The sequence below is a fragment of the Topomyia yanbarensis genome, chromosome 3 (genome assembly GCF_030247195.1).
Source record: "Topomyia yanbarensis strain Yona2022 chromosome 3, ASM3024719v1, whole genome shotgun sequence".
Taxonomy (NCBI): domain Eukaryota; kingdom Metazoa; phylum Arthropoda; class Insecta; order Diptera; family Culicidae; genus Topomyia; species Topomyia yanbarensis.
This window is the reverse complement of record NC_080672.1, coordinates 64,437,800-64,459,015: the sequence shown is the minus strand read 5'-3', so window position 1 is coordinate 64,459,015 and position 21,216 is coordinate 64,437,800. Positions and strand designations below refer to the sequence as shown.

Genomic DNA, 21,216 nt, shown 5'->3' with positions numbered 1-21,216 from the left:
GTTCGCTGGTGATGGCACGTTCAAAAGTTGCCCCTTTGAAACTACTCACGATTCCGCGTTTGGAGCTGCAAGCAGCAGTCTTAGCGGCAAGGCTGATGAACACGATCCGGTCAAACCATTCGTTGGAAATTCAGCAAGTTTTCATGTGGACAGATTCGAGAACAGTCCTGTCTTGGATCCAGTCAGATCCGCGCAAATATCGCCAGTATGTCGGATTTAGAATAGGTGCGATTCTCAATTTGACTAAACTACCAGATTGGCGGTGGATTCCATCAAAAAATAACATTGCGGACTGCTTGACGAAGTGGGGGCGTTTTCCAAACTTATCTCCGACAGGCTCATGGTTTCAAGGAGAGGGCTTTCTTTATCAATTGCCCACATCGTGGCCACAGCAAGAGCTTATCTCAACGAACATCGAAACGGAAATGAGAGCTATACATTTATTCCATGAAGTGAAACTCACCGAACCATTTGTAAAAGTCCACAACATTTCCAAATGGAATGTTCTGGTACGAGTAATAGCCTGCGTGCATAGATTTATTTTGAACTGTCGCAAAAAAGCTCACGGGAAACCAATTGAATCACTGAAACCAACAGCAAATCAAACTCGGTTGATAAAAAAAGTGATTCCATCTACACGAGTCCCATTACAGCAGGAAGAATTCCGTAAAGCAGAAAGTGTTTTGTTTAAAATAGCTCAAAGCGAATCGTATGGAGATGAAATCAAAACATTTCGTAAAAATGAAGAACTACCACATGGTGAGTGGATTTCTTTGGAGAGATCGAGTCCGTTGTATAGAATCACCCCTCTCTTCGATTCTTCGGGTGTACTTCGATTAGAAGGCCGAAGTGAGAAAGCAGAAAATTTACCGTTCGATCTACGTTTCCCGATTATCCTGCCCAAGGACCACGATATTACGGAGAAGTTAGTTCAGTATTATCATGAACAATTTGCCCACGCGTACCGGGAAACTATAATCAACGAAATCAAACAACGATTTCTGATTCGTGGTCTAGGTTCGCTTGTAGCGAAGGTAGAAAAGGGATGCATTTGGTGTAAAGTCCGGAAATGCGGCCCTCGAATTCCAAGAATGGCAGCGCTTCCCACGCAAAGATTAACTCCGCATTATCGACCTTTCACATTTGTAGGTGTTGACTATCTTGGACCCGTGGAGGTGACAGTGGGCCGGCGAACAGAAAAGCGATGGATAGTGGTTTTCACTTGTTTGGTAGTACGCGCCATACATCTGGAAGTTGCACAAAGTTCGTCAGCACAGTCATGTATCATGGCGGTTCGTCGCTTTATTTGTCGGCGAGGACCAGCAGCGGAGTATTTTTCTGATAATGGGACTAATCTTCGCGCCGCCGGCAAAGAAATAACCCAGCAGATCAGTTCAATATTCACGGACTGTACCGAGGAATTTACGACCGCTAGAACTAAGTGGCATTACAACCCTCCTGCAGCTCCTCACATGGGAGGAGTTTGGGAGCGGATGGTGCGGTCAGTCAAGAGCGTCATGGAAGCACTAGACGATGGACGCAGATTGACAGACGAAATCTTACTGACGACTCTAGCTGAAACGGAGGATATGATTAATAGCCGCCCTTTAACGTACTCCTATAGAGACTCACCAGTTGAATCACTATCTCCCAATCACTTTATTCGTGGTATTGCGCCAAATGAACCAGCAGAGTCGTTGTTTCCGGTCAATTCCGGACTAGCTCTTCGTGATACGTATAAACGCTCACAACAATTGGCGAATGAAATGTGGAAAAGATGGATCAAGGAATACGTCCCAACGGTTAATCAGAGAACAAAATGGTTTGACGAAGCAAAACCTTTGCAGCAGGGTGACTTGGTCTACATTATCGATGGTGATCGTCGCAAGAGTTGGGTGAGAGGCATAGTTGAGGAGCCGATTATAGCCAGTGATGGACGAGTTCGCCAAGCAATGATTCGTACTAATCGTGGACTCTTCAAGAGAGCTACTGCCAAACTTGCAGTAATGGAAATGAACGAGAGCAACATTGGTAGTAACGCTGTTCCCGTCGGAGGCAGCAACCTCGACACCGGAACAGGATTACGGGCGGGGGAATTGTTAGGGACGGCGCCCATGGTTAGTAACGCAGCCACTATTGATTGAGAAGCGGTAGAATGATAGCAGGCAGCTTCAGACTGGCAACTTCATATAGTCAGGTAAAGACACAGCGACGAGAACAAAGCAGAAGTTGAAGCCACGTTTTAGAAGCTATCAGATTGTTAAAATTGTCTTAAACCTAAATCTAATAGAATTATCACAGTTTATGATCACAGATTGGTTGAATAGGTAGAAATACCAGACTAATGTTTGAGGTTTAACATCGAATTATATTTACGTAAGTTTATCTGAATTGTTGAAGAATTTGTGAATTTAACCTAAAATTTAAAAGTACAGGTTGCAATTGATTGATTAAACTTGATCTACAATCCGTAAATCGACTTAATGCGCCAGTGGATTGGATACTTGCATTCATTCTAGAAGGTTGGTCAATAATTTATACATTTCCTAGCTAAAATATAAAGGGATCTAATTTATAACACACTAGTTGAGAGATCACCGTAGTGAATCTACTGCCAGCCAGGGGCCACGTGAAAGAACACTAACTTTTGTAAGTTAAAATTAAATAATTAAAAATCTAATAAAATACCCAAAAGTATATTTACAGCTTCAAGCTGCTGAACACAGTTGCTCTGAGGATTAGTTTTCTTGGTTCGATCCGAACAGTACCCGAATAGAATTTTATAATAGCATTTACCCTACAAACAATCATAAAACAATAAATATTATAGTTATTACTGTTTCAACATTGTTCGTCGCAGAGTTCTCGCAGTAGATTTACAATAAAATTTATGTAACAATCAATTTTACTGTTCAGGAAAAAACTGATGCAGTAAATTCACATCAAATTTTGTTTTCGAGAAAAAAATGTATGGAGAAAAATCGATTTTTTTAATGTTAAGATACATAACCACTCCCCTTTTTCACTGTAAAAGTCGATTTTACATTGAAATTTACTGTAGAAACGTTAAAGTTTATTGTTTTTGTATTGTAGCATAACAATAGAACTTGCTGTAAATTATTGTAAAATTATTGTAAAATTACAACAATCATAAAACAATAAATATTATAGTTATTAGTGTTTCAACATTGTTCGTCGCAGAGTTCTCGCAGTAGATTTACAATAAAATTTCATGTAACAATCAATTTTACTGTTCAGGAAAAAAAACTGATGCAGTAAATTGACATCAAATTTTGTTGTTTTCGAGAAAAAAATGTATGGAGAAAAATCGATTTTTTTAATGTTAAGATACATAACCACTCCCCCTTTTCACTGTAAAAGTCGATTTTACATTGAAATTTACTGTAGAAACGTTAAAGTTTATTATTTTTGTATTGTAGCATAAGAATAGAACTTGCTGTAAATTATTGTAAAATTACTGTCAGTGAAAATCATGGTTTCGTTACTGTACATTTCTATTCGGGTTGGGCAATCCGCGATTTATATTATGTGAGGCCGATTGTTGTAATGTAGTATATTACTAATTTGTTCAATAAAAGCTGATTCATTGTATTACTTGAACTAGATATTATTTCAAATACATATCGTGCAGAACCTTACATAATATGTACACCACAGTATAGTTTTTTTTATTAATTCGTCAATGGGTAAAAGCCCATGTATCATTTTTGAAAATCAAAGAAAAAGTGTAGGTACCAGTTAATTGCGTTTTATATCGCACCGATGCTGCAACAAAACCTAGCCTACACTTTTTTTCTCTCCCCCCAACGACGACAGTCTCGCTCTAGTGACCGTAAAAAGGGCTTTAAAATTTCAATTACCCGCGTACACGCGACATGTACGGTTGACAAGTTTTCCATTATACCTTCGGGAAAAATAGTTCCTTCCCCTCTTCTCATTGTTGCATGTTCACCCAGCTGCGCATCAAAAGGACAAACCTTTTCGAGTACTTACACCCCTTCCTAAAAAAAACCCGTTTTCCCGCCGTAATCGCATGTCCCATCAGCAAACTTGCTGACATGCTTATTTATTTAAAGTATCTAAAATCCCTTTACAAAACAGTATGCACCCTCCCATTTCATTCAACAGTTAACAAAAAAGTAGCGACTAATTACCTAGCCTTGCAGAGAGAACAGATCTTATCAGCTAACCGTTTTGTTTTTCTCTTCTTTTTTCCAGGTTCGGCCAGCAGCTTCTCGAACCAGCTGCTCTACACCACATACATCGACATCCGGCTGGCGAATGTCACCATTCAGCAGAACACAACCTGCTCGGTGGAGATCCTGGTTAAGGATTTGAACGAGGCGTCCGCCATGGACTTCTACTACGAGCGGGGGCTGGTTTGCTTCACCGAGCACAACTCGGAAACGATCCAGTGCGCCCAGCTGAGGGGGGCAGGCGGTTTACTGCAAGCCGTCAACAAAACCACTGTGATAACCAACGGGTTGGATAAACCCGAAGGCCTAGCGATAGATTGGTATACCGATAAGCTTTACTGGACCGACGGCGAGACCAATCGGATCGAGGTCGCCACGCTGAACGGTAAGTTCCAGAAGGTGCTGATCTGGAGTGATCTGGATCAGCCACGTGCCATAGCTCTAGTACCTGCCAGACGCATCATGATCTGGACCGATTGGGGCGAAAGTCCAAAGATAGAACGCGCCAGCATGGACGGGGATCCCCAGTCGAGGGTGATCCTAGTACAAGATCGGATATTCTGGCCCAATGGGCTTGCGGTCGATCTAGATAATGAACTGATCTATTGGGTCGATGGGAATCTTCACTTCCTGGACGTTATGAACCTGGACGGTACTAATCGAAGAACGTTAGTTAACAACCTAGACTACCCGTACAGCCTTACGTTTGCCCCTAACTTTCTCTTCTGGACCGACTGGCAAGACGGAACGCTACACTATTATAACATTGCCGGTGAAAAGCACGAAGAAATTCTCGACAGTCCGGTAGTGCCAATCACTGTTCATGCGTGGGACTCCCGTCTTCAACCAGCGGCAGATAATCCCTGTCGACGAAATAACGGCAATTGTTCACATCTGTGCCTACTGTCCACGAATATGGCTGGCTACAGCTGTACCTGTCCTACGGGAGTCAAGCTCCTAACAAAAACACAATGCGCCGACGGTCCCCAAGATATGCTATTCGTTGTTCAGCGAACCCAAGTGAGTCGAATATCGTTGGATTCCCCAGACTACACCAGCATTCAGCTACAGCTTGGGAAGGTTCGATACGCGATTGCGATTGACTACGATCCGGTAGACAACTACATCTACTGGTCCGATGAGGGTTCCAATGCGATCAAGAAGGTCCGTCCGGATGGTACCGGTATGGTCGAGGTGGTCAACACCGAGATCCAAAGCCCAGATGGTTTAGCGGTGGATTGGTTGGCACGGAATCTATACTGGACAGATACGGGGACGGATCGGATACAGGTTTGCCGATTGGATGGATCCTTTCGACGTGTTTTGATCTATGAGAATCTGGAGGAACCGAGAGCGATCGCTTTGGCACCCACGCTCGGCTGGATGTTTTGGAGCGATTGGAGTGAGAAGGATCCAAAAATCGAACGATCTTCACTGGATGGAACGGAGCGGGTGCTGATCGTGCAGCAAAATTTGGGGTGGCCCAATGGAATTGCGCTGGATGTGGAGGCTCGGAAGATCTATTGGTGTGATGCAAAGTTGGATCGAATCGAGGTTGCAAACATGGATGGTTCTGGAAGGAATATTATCCTTTCGGATAATTTGCCACATGCTTTCGGATTGAGTCTGCTGGGAGACTTTCTGTACTGGACCGATTGGCAGAGGAGATCTATCGATCGAGCTAATAAGTTGAATGGCAATGATCGAACGGTGATCGTTGAGGCATTTCCAGATTTAATGGGGCTTAAGGTTGCAAAGTTACACGAGAACAAGGGCACGAATCCATGTGTGGCCAAAAATGGCGGCTGTTCGCAGCTATGTCTCAATCGGCCTAAAGACTACGTTTGTCGTTGTCAGATAGACTACGAGCTGGATCGAGATAACCGAACTTGTTTCATTCCGTCAGCTTTCTTACTATTTTCGAGACATGACACTGGGAGTATCGGAAGGATTTCCATCGATAGTCACAACCACACCGACTATGCTCCATTTCGAAGTGTGATAGACGCGCACTACTTGGACGTAGACATAGCCGATCGCAGAATCTATTGGGCGAGTCAAAAACAGAAGCACATTTCGCGGGCCTACATAAACGGATCCAATGTGGAAAAAATCGTTGAATCTGGACTGATTCAACCTGAAGGAATTGCTGTCGATTGGTTAGCTCACAATATATACTGGACAGATTCGGACGCCCGTAGAATTGAGGTTGCCAGATTGGACGGTAGCAGTCGTAGAATCTTGATATGGAAAGGAATCGAAGAACCGAGAAATTTGATTTTAGAACCGCGCCGGGGCCTAATGTATTGGGCTGAATGGCCATCGGACTCCATCCGCAGAGCCGTAATGGATGGAAGTGAGCTGAAGACTATAATTTCCGGAGCAAATCTCGCAACAGGATTGACGCTAGATCCAGAGAGCCGCCGACTTTACTGGGCCAGCCAAAGCTCCCCGTCAGCCATCGAATCAGCCGACTGGGACGGTAACAAACGAAAGGTACTCGCAACAGCCGATAGCGATAACCCGTTCGTCCCGCATGCCGTCACCTTGTACAAAGATTTTGTCTACTGGAGCGATTGGAACAGCGGTGAAATCGAACGGGCGAACAAGACTACCGGTGAAAATCGAACTATCGTCCATGATAACCTCAAATATACGAACTCGCTGCTAGCTTTCCATCCGAACCGGCAGTCCGGCTCGAATCAATGCCGAACGAATAATGGAGGTTGTACTCATCTCTGTCTAGCGCTTGGTCAGCGGAAAATGACCTGCGCTTGTCCTACTCATTACATGCTGAATGCCAATCGAGTGTCGTGCAGTCCGCCGAAGAACTACATTATATTTAGTCAGCGAAATTCTTTCGGACGATTTATGCCAAACACCACTGATTCGCCGGATGTTCCACTTCCGGTTACTGGAAAAAATATCCGAGCTGTGGAGTATGATGTGCTGACGCGTTATGTATACTGGGTAAGTGACATCAATGTAATCTCTCAGTTAATAAACAATAGTAATGGTTTATGTACTTCGACAGATTGATGGTCGTGGACCGATCATCCGACGAGCGTTCGATAACGGAACTATAGCGAAGGTGTTTATCGATCCGGCCTCCTCTCCGTTCGACATGGTAATCGATCCGATAGGTAGACTACTTTTCTGGAGCTGTTCGCACACTAATACCATCAACATAACAACGTAAGTTCAACGAAAAATTGCGAAGGTTAAGGAAAATGGTTGACTTTTTTTTAATTATTCAACAGATTGGATGGTGATATCGATCGAATTGGAAACGTTGACATTGGCAATTCGGAAAAGCCCCGTAGTTTAGCACTCCATCCTACTAAGCGGTTGCTGTTTTGGACCGATGTTGGACCAGCGCAATCGATCGTGCGTGCCAAGTTGGACGGATCGCAACGGAAGGAGCTTGTTTCCAAGCTGGAAGGAATAACGGCTCTAGCTTTGGATCCGCAGATGAATCGATTGTTCTATGCGCATGGAAAGCGGATCGATACAGTAGATATCGAAGGGAGAGAAATGTGAGTATGCTATTGAATGATTAGTTTCGGTAACCGATAGTACAATCCTGTTTGCAACGATCCAAGAAAGAGCAAAAATATATCTGGGACTTGGGCACCTAATGGGACCAGGTATCATAATACTCGACATACGACCAAATAACTGGGCCCTATGTCTTAATAAAAATGAACCATTCTCCATGATCTCTATACGCCGAAGATGTGGGTCAAAACTGCAGTGACTGGGCACGATTCGGGATATCATATGCTTGAAATCTTAAATCACTCGCATTCCACTGGTTTAAGGTTCAATATTTGGAATAATGATATCTTCCCACCTTCCTAGGTATCCATTGTTCAATGTTCAATCATAAATGTAATCTTTTAAGGCGCCCACTTTAGCTACAGATATCGCCTTTCAATTGAAGATATCGAAGCCAGTGGACCCTCCGAGATTTGATATTCCAGTGCAGAATATTTTGTGTCAGGCAATATTGGAGATAACTGAAGACGATCCTACTGATCACTAAGAATCCTTCCTGTCTGGAGTTCAAACAGTACAGACGAGTAGCTTGCGAGACCAGTGCCTTGTCCCACCACGACCCACTGCTAGCTATTTGATGCGAACTATCGCTCTAATACCCTGCGGTGGATATAGCCTACTCACGAGCTATCAGATAGGGTGTCGAGGTCGGTCCGGCGATTCCGGTGAAGCATGACGTCCGATTCGCTGACGTCCGGACGACTCGAATCCGGTGTTACGTCGTGCATAACTCAACTGTTCTCCTGCAATGGACCAAATCTACCAACTCTTGCTGCCACTTAGCCAACGAGTCCTCTCTGACCAGTCCCCTTGCATTTCGTGCATTCCTCCGCTGGTTGCATTCCATGCCCTCAGCCAGAATGATGCAGATGATCATCATCCCGGCAATTAGGCACCTGTGAAGATATCGTTCTGTACGTCAATTTCGTACGGTTCCGCTTTGAGTTCAGCGCAGCAGCCCAGACCGTTACGCCATACCTCAGTATTGTGGATAAGACACCCGCCAGCAGACTTCTCGTGCTTGCTCCTCCAATGTTCAGCATGATCCTTGCCAATACGTTAGTTGGCCTTGCAGCCTTCTCACATACATAGTCGACATGGCTGTTATAATCTATCCGATCGTTGACCATCACAACCAGATGTTTCAGCGCACACATCTATGGGATTCAGTGTCCCCCGACGCTATTCACAACTCACTGGATTTCCTTACGGTTACTGACTAGCACTACCTTCGTCTTGTGGTGTGCCAGCTGCAACTTGGCGTCAGCCATCCAGGTTTCCACGATGTCTATTGTCTCACCGGTTATTACCAGGACAACGTCACCTGCAATATATTCCAGAGCGTTGGGTCGGGTGTGGATCCCTGGGGTACTCCTGCGGTGACCTTAATCGACCTTTGCCTCATGTCCGTCTCATAGACCCGTACTCGGTTCTGAAAGTAACTTTTCAGAACCTTGCACAAATAGTGCGGGACCCGCATTCGATAGCCATCCAGCTGGCGCTGTTGAACGCGTTCTTCACGTCGATCGTCTCCGCGGCGCAGTAGCGATTACCCCTTCTCTTTTGCATCAATGCTTTCTCCGTGCTTGCGATGAATATGCGCATGTCGTCCACCGTCGATATCCCTTTCCACAACCCGAACTGCCTCTGCGATAGGCTGCATCAACGTACAGCGTAGGCGGTTAGGTCGTGCTTCGTGAAAAGATCCTCCACGATAATTTTCAGTTTGTCAGTGCACATTTCGGTGTCGTTGGACCCTTGATCTGTGTCATTACGACACGATAAGCGTTGCCCCAGGGGTTAGAGTCTACTTCTCTGCACAACTCCCTGCACGGAGGATGCTAAGCATTTTGTTCCACCAATACACCGGCAGTTCCTCGGCCCCATTTTCTTCGGCATTGTTACGTCACATGCCCTCGTTAATGTTCCCGCCAGCTCGGCACTCGGAGTTGGAGCGAGGCTGTCAGCACGAAGTACTTCCACAGAAGGGTCCTTGTCGAGGTCCTTTATTTTCCACTTCCGCTCAACATTACAATGCAATTCCGCCGACGAATACTGTAATGGATCGCCTGGTAGTCACTATGTGTGAACTGCTTACTGACTCACCATTTCATGTTATCCATCAGCGACGCACTGTAAAATGTCGGGTCGATGATGGATTCCCAGCCGTCTTTACGGACTGTGCTAGCGGAACCTTCGTTGCACAGCATTACATCCAGCTTCGCCAGGGTTTCCAACAGACTGTAACCTTTTGCGTTGGTCAGTTTGCTACCCTACTCCACGGCCCAAGCGTTAAAATCTCTACCTATAACAACCGACGTTCGTCTGACCAACGAGTCGGTTGGTGCGTCCAGCATCCGACTGTACTGCTCTTGTGTCCACCGTGGGGGAACATAACAACTCCATACGAATATGCTGTTGTCGACTTCCACAACAGTTGATGTGCTATGTCTCAATGATTAAGATGGATTATTCCATAATCATTGGTCTGCCTTCTCCTTTTATAACTCTGGGTATAAGATGCCTCCCTCACCGCACTCGACCACCGCTTCTTGAACTAATGCTCTCAAGTTCGCTTGTTCTCCTAGCGCTTCTGCCACGAGTTCCCCATAGGTCGAGCTATTGATCAATGGATCCTTTTGTAGCTCAAACAGCATCTCACCATATTGAGTGCGCCTGGTTTTTACTACCCCCAGCTACTACTTCAGCTTGGAATGCTCTCTCACCTTTATGAGCGTCTTTCTTATAACTCTCCTGGCGCGGCCGAAGGTCTTAAAATTCCGTGCTGGTGTACTCCCGAAATATGTTTTGGATGGTCTTTTACAGTAAAGTAAAGAACAGTCATTGCCTGATATCCTCTCCAATGTTAGAGCATGAAAGTGCTTATCAAGACTATGTTCTAAGATGATAAAATAGGTTGGTCGTTCAAGATACGGTTCCAGGCATTCCAGTTAAAATCCCTCCCCACCTGGTTGGGCATGTCGCAGCACCCGACCTCAGCGAATTCCGTGTCCTTGCACAGCGGCTAAGGCTGCTGTCAATTCTTGACCTGAGAATGCACTATGTAAACTCTGCCCACTGCCCGGTGAAAAAGGTACTTGGGTTCTACCTCGTTTCCAGAGACGTGCCTGGAAGGTCGGCGGATATAGTGCAACAGTGTTTTAGGAGTATGGCAACAATTTCCCGCAGGTGAGAAGCCCGCTTGCCCTTTCTTGTCACTGAGAGACTCCTTCACAGTTCCAATACCCGGAGTTCACTTCAGGTTAAATACCCTTAGAGAAAGGTGTTCCAGTTCTTTTCTTTTACTTTTTGATAACCTTACTGGCCTTGTTTCAAGCATTACGGAAGCTTGTCGCTCTTAGTGGGTGAGTTCTGGATGTGCTTTACAGAGATTTTAGGGCCTTGCGGCGGAGATCGCCGATAATTCTTCAAGTTATCCTATTTTCAGCTGCTCGGGCGAAAACTTTCATTAACTGGTTCGGGGGGGTGCATGTCATATCTGGCTCGCTAGCGTGTCCTATATCCAGCGGCGACGATGAGTAGTAGTTGCTACTGAGCCGTCGTGCGACAGATGAATCGCTATTCCCGGGATCCAACTACAAGCTCCAACGAAATCAGCGGAGCGGTCGATATGTACTAGCCTTGATTGTAGGTGGGATTTCCATTGTTCAATATGATAGCGTTGTAATCCTCGATAACTTCGACTATTCATTTACAACGCTGATCGCCTCTCTTGGATCCCCACAAAGTGGACACGATCCGATGTAACGTCAGTCCAAATACCGAACACAATAGTCGAAAATGTGTTATCCCCACTTTTGGCATCCCACGAGTAGAGGTCTTCTAACCATTGACCAGGGTTGGTACTGTTTCATAGGTGTGTATTTTGACAGTGTCAGGCAGATTGGCTGGGATTGCGATCATCAGCTGTAGGTCCTCCAAAATACCTCTGAAATCATGCCGTGCAAGAATGATTCGGCGTAGCAATAATGTAGAATCACGGTCGTTAGTTGTTAGCCTACGGGTGATGCGGCTAGGATCTCGTTTCTCGGAGATGGGAATTGCCCGACTTCCAACTGCGGTTCTCACCGAAGCTTGTGGAGAAGTTTCTACATTTGAACAGAATGTTCGCATGCGGTGTTCGTATTTGTGGACAGTGTTGGGTTCATCGAGGATTCGTTGGTGTTGTCATGAGACACGGTGTTCGCTCGTTTGGTTGGTTTATGGTTGATGGATGACCATTGATCTGTCATGTGATGAAGGATAGCAGCCCAGTTTTATAGGTTTGTAAGACTTTGTTGGGGTATCGGAATCTAGTTGGATGCTGCGGGCAGCCTGCGATTGGGTTTAGTTCTCTGTGTGAGTATATTGTAATGTTTGTAGCAAGATAGTTGTTGACGGGTTGTTCCCCGAATGCGCTGGTAATTTGACTAAAAAGGGTATTACTTGCTTCGAGTGGGGGTAGACAGGCACTGGCAGTTGATGAGGGAGCGTTGGCGTTTCCCAGAATGTCCTCAGTCAGGGCCGGTACTTAAGTGCTTTTTGGTTTTCCTTTGGAGTTATTGAAGGGGCTGTTGTTGTTGCATCTTGTGATTGAAAACTTTCCGTTTATGGTTTCGCTCGCTTTACTGAGTTCGTCGAACGCGCGACGAAGGGATGACAGTTCTCCCAGGGTGGCTTGACTTTTTTGGGCAACGCCTTGTTTAAGAAACTTGTTTTCCTTTTCCTTCTCATCCTCTGGCGTTTGCTATTGCTTGACTTTTGAAGCTGGATGATTTTGTCCCAGTTGTCGGGTTTAGGTTCTCCGTCATTTTGTGAGTTTTGAGCCTAAGAGGTTCAGAAATATTGAACTCTGAGAATCCATGATATAAAAAAGACCATCAGCCTGGAACTAGATAGAATTTCATGTTGAAATTTCGGCTTTGCTGTAGCACTATATCAACACAACTTTCCTAACAATCTACCCTTTCTTCTTTGACAGCAAAACTCTGGTATCGGAACACATCAGCCTGGTATCATCGATCGCCGCCCTAAACGGGTACATCTATTGGCTCGATGAACGACCGGGCATGGAACGTGTATCGGTTCAAGGGGAAAGCCGCCGTACGGAGATTCAGAAAATCCCTCACATCACCGACATTGTAGCCGTCTGGACCCCGGAGGGCCGGGCTCTGCGCAACCATACCTGTCATTCGGCGCGGGCTAAGTGCAGTCACATCTGCATCGGTTCACCGGACGATGCCAGGACGGACGATATCTGTGCCTGTCCGCAGGGTTTGATGCTAATGAAAGATCGACGCAGTTGCGGGGCGCTTCCAGTTTGTGGACCGGATCATTTCACCTGTGCCGTGACCTTCCCCAGTAATGGACTGGATGGGGACAATAATAAGGATTGTATTCCGGTATCGTGGCGTTGCGACGGTCAGAAGGATTGTCCGGATCGGTCAGATGAGCTGGATTGTCCGGCTTGTCGGGCGGATCAGTTCAAGTGCCAGTCGGGTGAGTGCATCGAGAAACACTTCGTTTGTGATGGGACGACGCAGTGCTTGGATGGATATGATGAGGCTGTTTGCTGTAAAAATCCAGAGGATTTCCAATGCCCGACAAGTAAGGTTTGTATTTCCTACCATAACGTATGCGATGGTGATGAGCACTGCGCTAACGGAGAGGACGAGGCACCGGAACTTTGTACGGAGTACAACAATAGGCGGATGGCCCCCAGTGGAAGCAAGATTACGATGTTGATCGTGGTGGTGATCGCGGTGGCCATCGTGTTCATAGTAGTTTATTTGTTACAAACCTGTAGATCTAGGTTTGGTGCAGGTTCCTCCGAACCCAAGGAGGATCAAGCAGCTGCCCCGTTGTCGCCCGGAGGAATTAACAAAAACATCCGAGTATCTAAACTTAGTTCGGTGGCTGACGCGGTACGCATGTCCACCTTGAACAGTCGCAACAGTACCAACAGTTACGATCGAAACCACATAACAGGGGCTTCCAGTTCCACCACCAACGGAAGCAGCCTCATTGGCTACCCGTTGAACCCTCCACCATCGCCAGCGACGACGGCTGGTTCGGCGAGGTACTCTTCCAGTTACAACCCGTACAAGCACTACAAAATCATCAACCAGCCGCCTCCACCGACGCCCTGTTCGACGGATGTGTGCGACGAAAGCGACTCCAATTACACGTGCAAGAGTGGCCGCAGTCGCGATCGGATCGGTATGGCCGGTGGAAGTCTAGGCGGTGGCGGCACCAGCAGTAGTAGCGGTCGCGGTGGTGTCAAATACAAAAACCACAACAGTGATCGGTACGATTCGGAACCGTATCCGCCACCTCCGACTCCACGATCGCACTACCACAGCGACGTCGGTGGAATGCTACCCGAAAGCTGCCCGCCTTCGCCGAGCTCACGAAGTTCGACGTACTTTTCGCCACTACCTCCGCCGCCCTCGCCGGTACCGTCGCCCTCAAGAGGATACTCATAGCTGGGTTAGTTGTTCTAGATTTGGTTAGTTTAGGGAACGCCGCTTGAGGTTATGCGTTCGCAGCTTTCATAGCCAATTAAGCATTTAAATAGGTTACGTGTAGGAATTTGAATGACTTAACGTGTGTAAATATTTATTTGTTTGTGACGGTTTTAAAGTTTTACTAGCAATATTAGACTTGTAGGCATAAGAATGTTGCAGGATATGTTCTAAAACGGACATTGTTGCACATTGGGCAAGGATTGTATAACGTCCTTGGAAAAGAATCGGATGCTATTTTTGTGCCGAAATACTTCGGCAGTTGTCTTTGTAGAATTTATTTTTTCGTTCGGAGTGATTATATGAGAATTGTTTTTGCGGGAAAAGACCGGTCATGATCAAGGATTTAATTGATTTCATTTTGATCGGGCAGCGACTTCAAGGAAATAAAACATCCGTACAATAAAATATTTTCCGTCTTCCAACGTGTCAAAAACTATAGTAACAACTCTGTTTAAAGCTAGAAACATTATATTGTAAGAACAATGTGCCTTATACAATTACAAATAAAAGAAAAGCTAGAGTTTTTCGACAGTTCAAAACAATGATCAAATATTTTATAGGAAAGAAACCTAATTGAAAAGTTGCTTGAAATTAAACTAGTTGTAGCATAGAAAGCGAATTAGTTAATGTTCATTATTGTGGGTAGTTATTAGAAAGCAAACATGAAAAAAAGATTTCAAGGTAGCTACTTGACTTCTTCCAGCTATTCGGTAACACCAGTTAGAGCAATAAAGAGCACATTTCTCGCATATCCCCGACATACCGCTAGTAAGAGTCATCAATCTTCTCTTAGTTTCGATATGGTTTTCATAGCTTTAGTATATAGTCGTATTAGCTTTGATTGACACTGACCCTCGCAATAATTGTGTGTTGTATTATATCTGTATACTTTAGTTGTCATATTCGAGCGACAATTCAGCTACAGCGAATAGATAGTACACGAGAGATGTGCTCATAAGACTGACTTAAGCAGTGTAAATTTTGGCAGGATATAAAGTTTTCACTAGACTTAGGACTAGTATAGCGTTAAACTGTTCGTGTTTGCCAGCGGTGACCAAACAACGCAACGCAACGCGGATGCCTCTTCAGACGAGCTTAAAATACATTTAGTTGAAACATGTTTCAAGACTATATAAGAGAGAATAATAGTTTTGCAAATTGTTGTACAAAAATATACAAATTAAATTGATACTGTTCGGAATTATTTAATTTATTCGAAAGTTTTCATTGTTTTGCATAAAGATCCTACGATATGTATACAGCTTTTAGGAAGCTGTATACGAGTGACATATAGAGAAGATTGCGGCTTGCCAGCACATCTCGAACTGGGATATTGAGTAATCTTCCTCAGGCCCGAAGGGAATCCAATAGTTGAGATCTGGCAGAACTGTACTCCTCGCATGCCCAGACAATATGTTCAATATCGTGATAACCGTTGCCACAGGTGCAGATGCCGCTATCCGCGAGCCTAATACGTCGGAGATCAGCGTCCAGCGTGTAGTGATTAGACATGAGCCGAGACATCACACGAATGAAATCCCGACCCACATCCATCCCCTTGAACCAAGGTTTCGTCGATACCTTAGGGATTATCGAATGTAGCCACCTTCATAGTTCCCCAATGCTCCATGAAGTTTTCCAACTTTTGAGGGTTCTCTGATGATTAAGACTAAAAAATTCGCTAAAGAAAATTGGTGTTTCATATATGTCACCTTCTAAAGCGCCTGCCTTAGCTAAAGAGTCCGCTTCTTCATTACTTGGAATGGAGCAATGCGAGGCAACATTGTACTATCTTACAGACAAAGCACGTAGGCGCTCCCAGATTTTCCCAGAAAATATGGAATGTGCTTTCTAGGTTTCATTGAACTGAGAGCCTCGATTGAGCTGAAGCTATCCGAGACAATAAAATAATGATCGGTGGGTATCAATAATCCCAAGGGACTGAATAGTAGCAAGTTCTGCGACGTAAACTGAGACAGGATCATTGAGTTTGAATGAGGCGGTGAAGTTTTGATTGAATACACCGAAGACAGTGTGACCTGTCGGTGTAAAACATCTTGTTGCAGTCGACTTCTCGAAATTTATTACGAAAGATGATTGGGATCACTTGTGGGTCCATAACGGACAATATCGTTATTTGGTACAGCTTCATTAGGTATCCTGGGTGGGCACCCTACTATGTTCCGGTTATTGTACGGAGAAAGTTGATCCTTTGTTGGTACTTTTGTTTCAGATACCTAATTTGACATCCCCAGGTACCTTTAGCGTCAAACCAGTCCCCAAGATGTTTGAAAGTTGAAACCTGAGCAACAGTTTGACCCATTAATTAAAGCTACAGTTGCACTGGTTTACGCTTCCTTGAAAATACGACTAGCTCAGTTTTCTCCGTGGATAACTCGATTCCTAGCTGGAGGGCCCAAGCAGACAAATTGTCCAAGGTATCTTGCAATGGTCCTTGCAAATCGACAGCTTTGGGACCTGTAATAGAGACTTTGACAGGAATTGACAAGATATTTGTCTATGTCATTCACGTAAAAGTTGTAGAGAAGAGGGCTAAGACATGAGTCCTGGGGAAGACCCATGTAGCTAATTCGTGATGTCGACAGATCGCCATGCAAAAAATGGATGTGTTTTTCAGACAACAGGTTTAGCAAGTTTAGCAAAAAAATGTTTTGAATCAACAGCCCCCCTTAGTATCCAAAAAAACTAATGCCATCTGCTGTTTGCTAGCATAGGCCATTTGATTTTCTGCTGAGAGTAACGCAAGACAATCATTCGTTCCTTTGCGGAAGCCAAATTGTGTATCTGGCAGTAAGCCATTTGATTCAACCCAATTGTCGAGGCGAAACGAGATTATTTTCTCGAACAACTTTCGGATACAGGACAGCATTGCAATCGGTCGATACGAATTGTGGTCGGAGGCTGGTTTTCTTGGTTTTTGGATGACGATGACACTCACTTGCCTCCAGTCATCAAGGACAATGTTACCCTCAAGAAACTTATTAAATAAATTCAACAAGCGTCTCTTGGCAGAGTCTGGCAGATTCTTTAATAAGTTAACGTTGATTCTGTATTGCCACGGAGCTTCATTGTTACATGATAAGAGAGCAAGTAAGAACTCCACCATCGAAAACTGTGTTTCGTTCGCGTTATCGTGAGAGGACGCGGCGCGGTAGATCTTCTATGCCGGGGAGGAATTTGGACAAATCTTGGCAAAATCTAATATCCAACGGTTTGAATATTCCACGCTCTCGTTAGTACTGTTTCGGTTTCGTAAGCGCCGGACCGTGCCCCAAAGAGTGCTCATGGAAGTTTCGCTCGTTAGCCCGTCGACGAACCGGCGCCAGTAGCTACGTTTTTTGTCTTTCATCAAACTCTTCATGCGCGTTTCTGCCGTTTCGTTATTGTCGACAGCTAGCAGGTAGCTCGTCGTCCCGGAAGGTCTTATACGCGGCGGCCTTCTCCGCGTACACGTCTGAGCACTCTTTGTCCCACCATGGATTAGGAGGACGTCCGCGAGAGTTCGTGTCTGGTACGCGTTTAGTCTGAGCTTGAATCGCGGTATCGAGAATCAAGTCAGCCAGGAACCCGTATTCTTCCTCCGGAGGAAACTCTTGTGTAGACTCGATTTTTCCAAAGGCGCGAGCGCACAGCTCTTGCAATCAATATTTCGTGTGAGGTTATAGGAAACATTGATTGTATTCGGTAGCCCTGAACCACAGAGAACAGACATACATGATCGAACAAAAATATTTAAAAACGTGTTTAAACATTTGAATTAATATACGATAAACACTAGCGCCGCCACACCAACCTATCCCAACTATCCGTCAAATCCATTCCGGGACCGACTCGAAATCCTGAATGGATTCAGTATGGAATCTTGCTCAAAGAAAACAACCGATTCCGACTCTATCGGTTGACGCATTTGAGCTGGAATTCATACTGGAAGTCCGAACCGGTTCCGGACTAGTTTGACTGAGTAGAGGAATAACAACTGTCAATTCAGTCGAACTCAGCCACAAAAAAAAATGACGACAGTAGCGCACCTGGTTTGGATATCCAACTACCTTCGAAACCCTTAGAGATTTTACACAAGTTGAATGCTGAAGATGGACGTCTGTTCTCTGTGCCTGAACTGTTAGTAATATTAATAATGATTGGCAGATGGTCACTCCCATGGGGATCAGAGACTACCTTTCCAATGCACCGTGTTCAAAATCGCCTTAAACTAGCCTCGATGCGGGGAAAAGTTCCGCAATATCACCAAGCCGTCGGTGACTAACTGCGGTTCTAGGGGAGATATAGGTGGAAGCAATGCAAAGGTCTTTGCCTTTAATTCTGGTTTGCCAGCGACAACTTCAATGGCTGGTATCGAGGGGAGGTCGATTGAAAGAATAGTATTTTTTGATCCCCGTAAGAGTTCTCGATCCAAGCGAATATTAAATAGTGGAAGTTCAGATCGATTTCTGTAGTAAGCCGTGTTTCGCATAATACAAAAACATCGCATTTCAAATTATTTATAAGCATTTTTATAGACTCGACTTTCGGGGCCCATATCAAAAGTCGTGGAAATGTCAATTGACGACAGTTTCATCCGGAGTGTTCATTTGTGTTTACATTTTGCTGGGGCCCATATTATTGAATACTTTACGGTGACGTCACAAATGAAATAAGTGTTCATTTATGACAGTTCGCTTGTACTGTTTACATGGACTTAGAAAAATTCTGTACGATTTGCTTCCAGCCAGAGTTAAAAATGTTCAAATTCATTGAATGAAAATTGATCATATTCAGCCACATTCATTTTCAATACTCAGTAACGCAGCTGAAAACGTCAAACGAACAAACCGCCCATTCATCCATGCAGATTTTCATTCGTCTCCAATTATTACACGAAGTGACCGTGCAGCGATGCATCAAGCGCATCAAAGTAGGCCCTGGCACAATGTAAGCGATGATGATTGTTGTTTCATATGCTTTACTGGCATTTGAAAACATTTTCCTTGATAATTAGGGAAATGAATATATTGTACGATATTCAACTGAATGAATGACATGGATATTTGAATGAATATTTTTTCTGTTCAGTGCGAGTCGCATCAGGTTCATTTTCAGCCGTCAAAAAAGGGCTTCGATTATTTGTAACTCTGCTTCCAGCGAATCTAGTCGTCCTCAAATTTTTCTAAGTCCATGTGAACAGTACAAACAAACTGTCAAGAAAAGTGAGGTTAACTGTGTCAGTAAAGTACCTAATTGACTTTGGGCTGAATGTTGTTGGCTCGAATCAAAACTTTTCGAAAGTAAACAAAGTTCATTTCTTATCGTCAACCTGGCGGTGGTGAAATCGTTAGAATTCAACCACGGTTAAATAAAAATACCCATTAATGCGTATTATAGCACCCATCTCCGACAAAACTGGGAAAACCCATTTATTGGGTAAATATCGCATCCACAATAATGGGTAATATCTGTTTATGTCAAAAGATGGGTAATTTTTTACCCAGTTGTATATATTGAAATGATTTGAAAATGGCTAGAAATACACCCATTTTTGAGTTCTTCCACCATTTTTTAAAATTTCAATAAAATTATTTCAGATTGCAAAAATAGAAGAAAAAACTCATGCTTTAAAACATTTATTTATAGATTATTTTTCGATCTGATGTTCAGCCAATCAAATTGCGCCACGAAACAGTCAATTTAACTTCCAGGATCCCTCGTCACTTCTAAACAGGGTTGCCACTATTTTTCGAAAAAAACTGGTAGTTTGCCAAAAAATGTCTGGCAAAATCTGTCACTTGGCAGCGAACTCAAAGTTATCAAGATTTTGATACACATTTTGGTCTTCATAGAACGTGTATTGATTGATTACGAATTGGAACCAGCAAGCATTCCGACTGAGCTTAACTGGGAAGTTTAGTAAAATTTAATCTGGAATTAAAATTTTCTGGCAACGCTCCAGCACCCCGTTGAATTCTAACGATTTCACCACCTGGACGCCAGGTTGACGATATGAAATGAACTTTGTTTACTTTCGACAAGTTTTGATTCGAGCCAACAACATCCAGCCGAATTGGATTGACATTCTTTATTGTTTAGAGACAATTGATCCAGAGTTTTTAATAGTAGAGTTGCGTAAAGAGGATTGGCAACATTGGACCAATCATAGGTCTTTTTTAAATTTTGGCAACCTTTTATTTTTGGTTAAATTTCAAATAACTTCTCCCGAACGCTTCAGTTAGAAGTTAACTTGTGCATTTAAAAATTTAAAATTAAGTGTTTAGTTTTATTTTGTAAAAATCAGTACGATAAATAACATCGTATAAAGAATATAAGCTTTTTCCGGTTCTCAACTGATCCGCAACTAAGAACGCAATGCATTGATTTTTGCCGCTTGCCGTCTGATTGGGGTGTGACAAAAGACAGTCGAATTTGCAGCGTAAAATAAATTTGAATAAGTACATATGTATAAGTGGAATGCGTACACAAATTTGTCAAAATTTTAGCTGCACTTTAACTATGAGAAATACCTTCATATTTCCACTGTCGGTGGAAGATTTTTAACACTACCCTACTATTAGTGCCAAATTTGAATATCAGTGAACATATGTTTTTTAATAATTGTCATTAAGCGAAATATTCCTGGTTTTAAATAATGTTAATATAACATCATTGAATTTTCTCATAATTATAATCACATAATAACGATACTCCCCACGCATTCGAGCATTGTTATTCTTCGTGTCCGATAGGTAGACGTTTTGAGTGTTCAATAGGTAGATTTGCTTCAGTCTTTGCGCAACTGTTCTTTATAAACTGTGCATTGATCCATTACATCAGCTACATATTCGACATATATCTTTCATTAGGGCTTAAATCGCAAATGTAAACAAACTGCGTTTTCGCTATTA

At 43.9% G+C, this 21,216-nt stretch overlaps 1 protein-coding gene across 1 annotated transcript in view; it reads left to right on the top strand.

Moving 5' to 3' along the window:
- LOC131694170 (low-density lipoprotein receptor-related protein 6) overlaps window positions 1-15,491 on the top strand; it is a 129,650-nt gene extending 114,159 nt beyond the window's left edge. The window contains exons 3-6 of the mRNA XM_058982648.1: window positions 4,240-7,187; window positions 7,252-7,412; window positions 7,478-7,753; window positions 12,757-15,491. Coding sequence (XP_058838631.1) covers window positions 4,240-7,187; window positions 7,252-7,412; window positions 7,478-7,753; window positions 12,757-14,260 — 4,889 coding nt within the window. The 3' untranslated portion in view covers window positions 14,261-15,491. The remainder of the gene's footprint in view (window positions 1-4,239; window positions 7,188-7,251; window positions 7,413-7,477; window positions 7,754-12,756) is intronic.
- The last annotated feature ends 5,725 nt before the right edge of the window (window positions 15,492-21,216 follow it).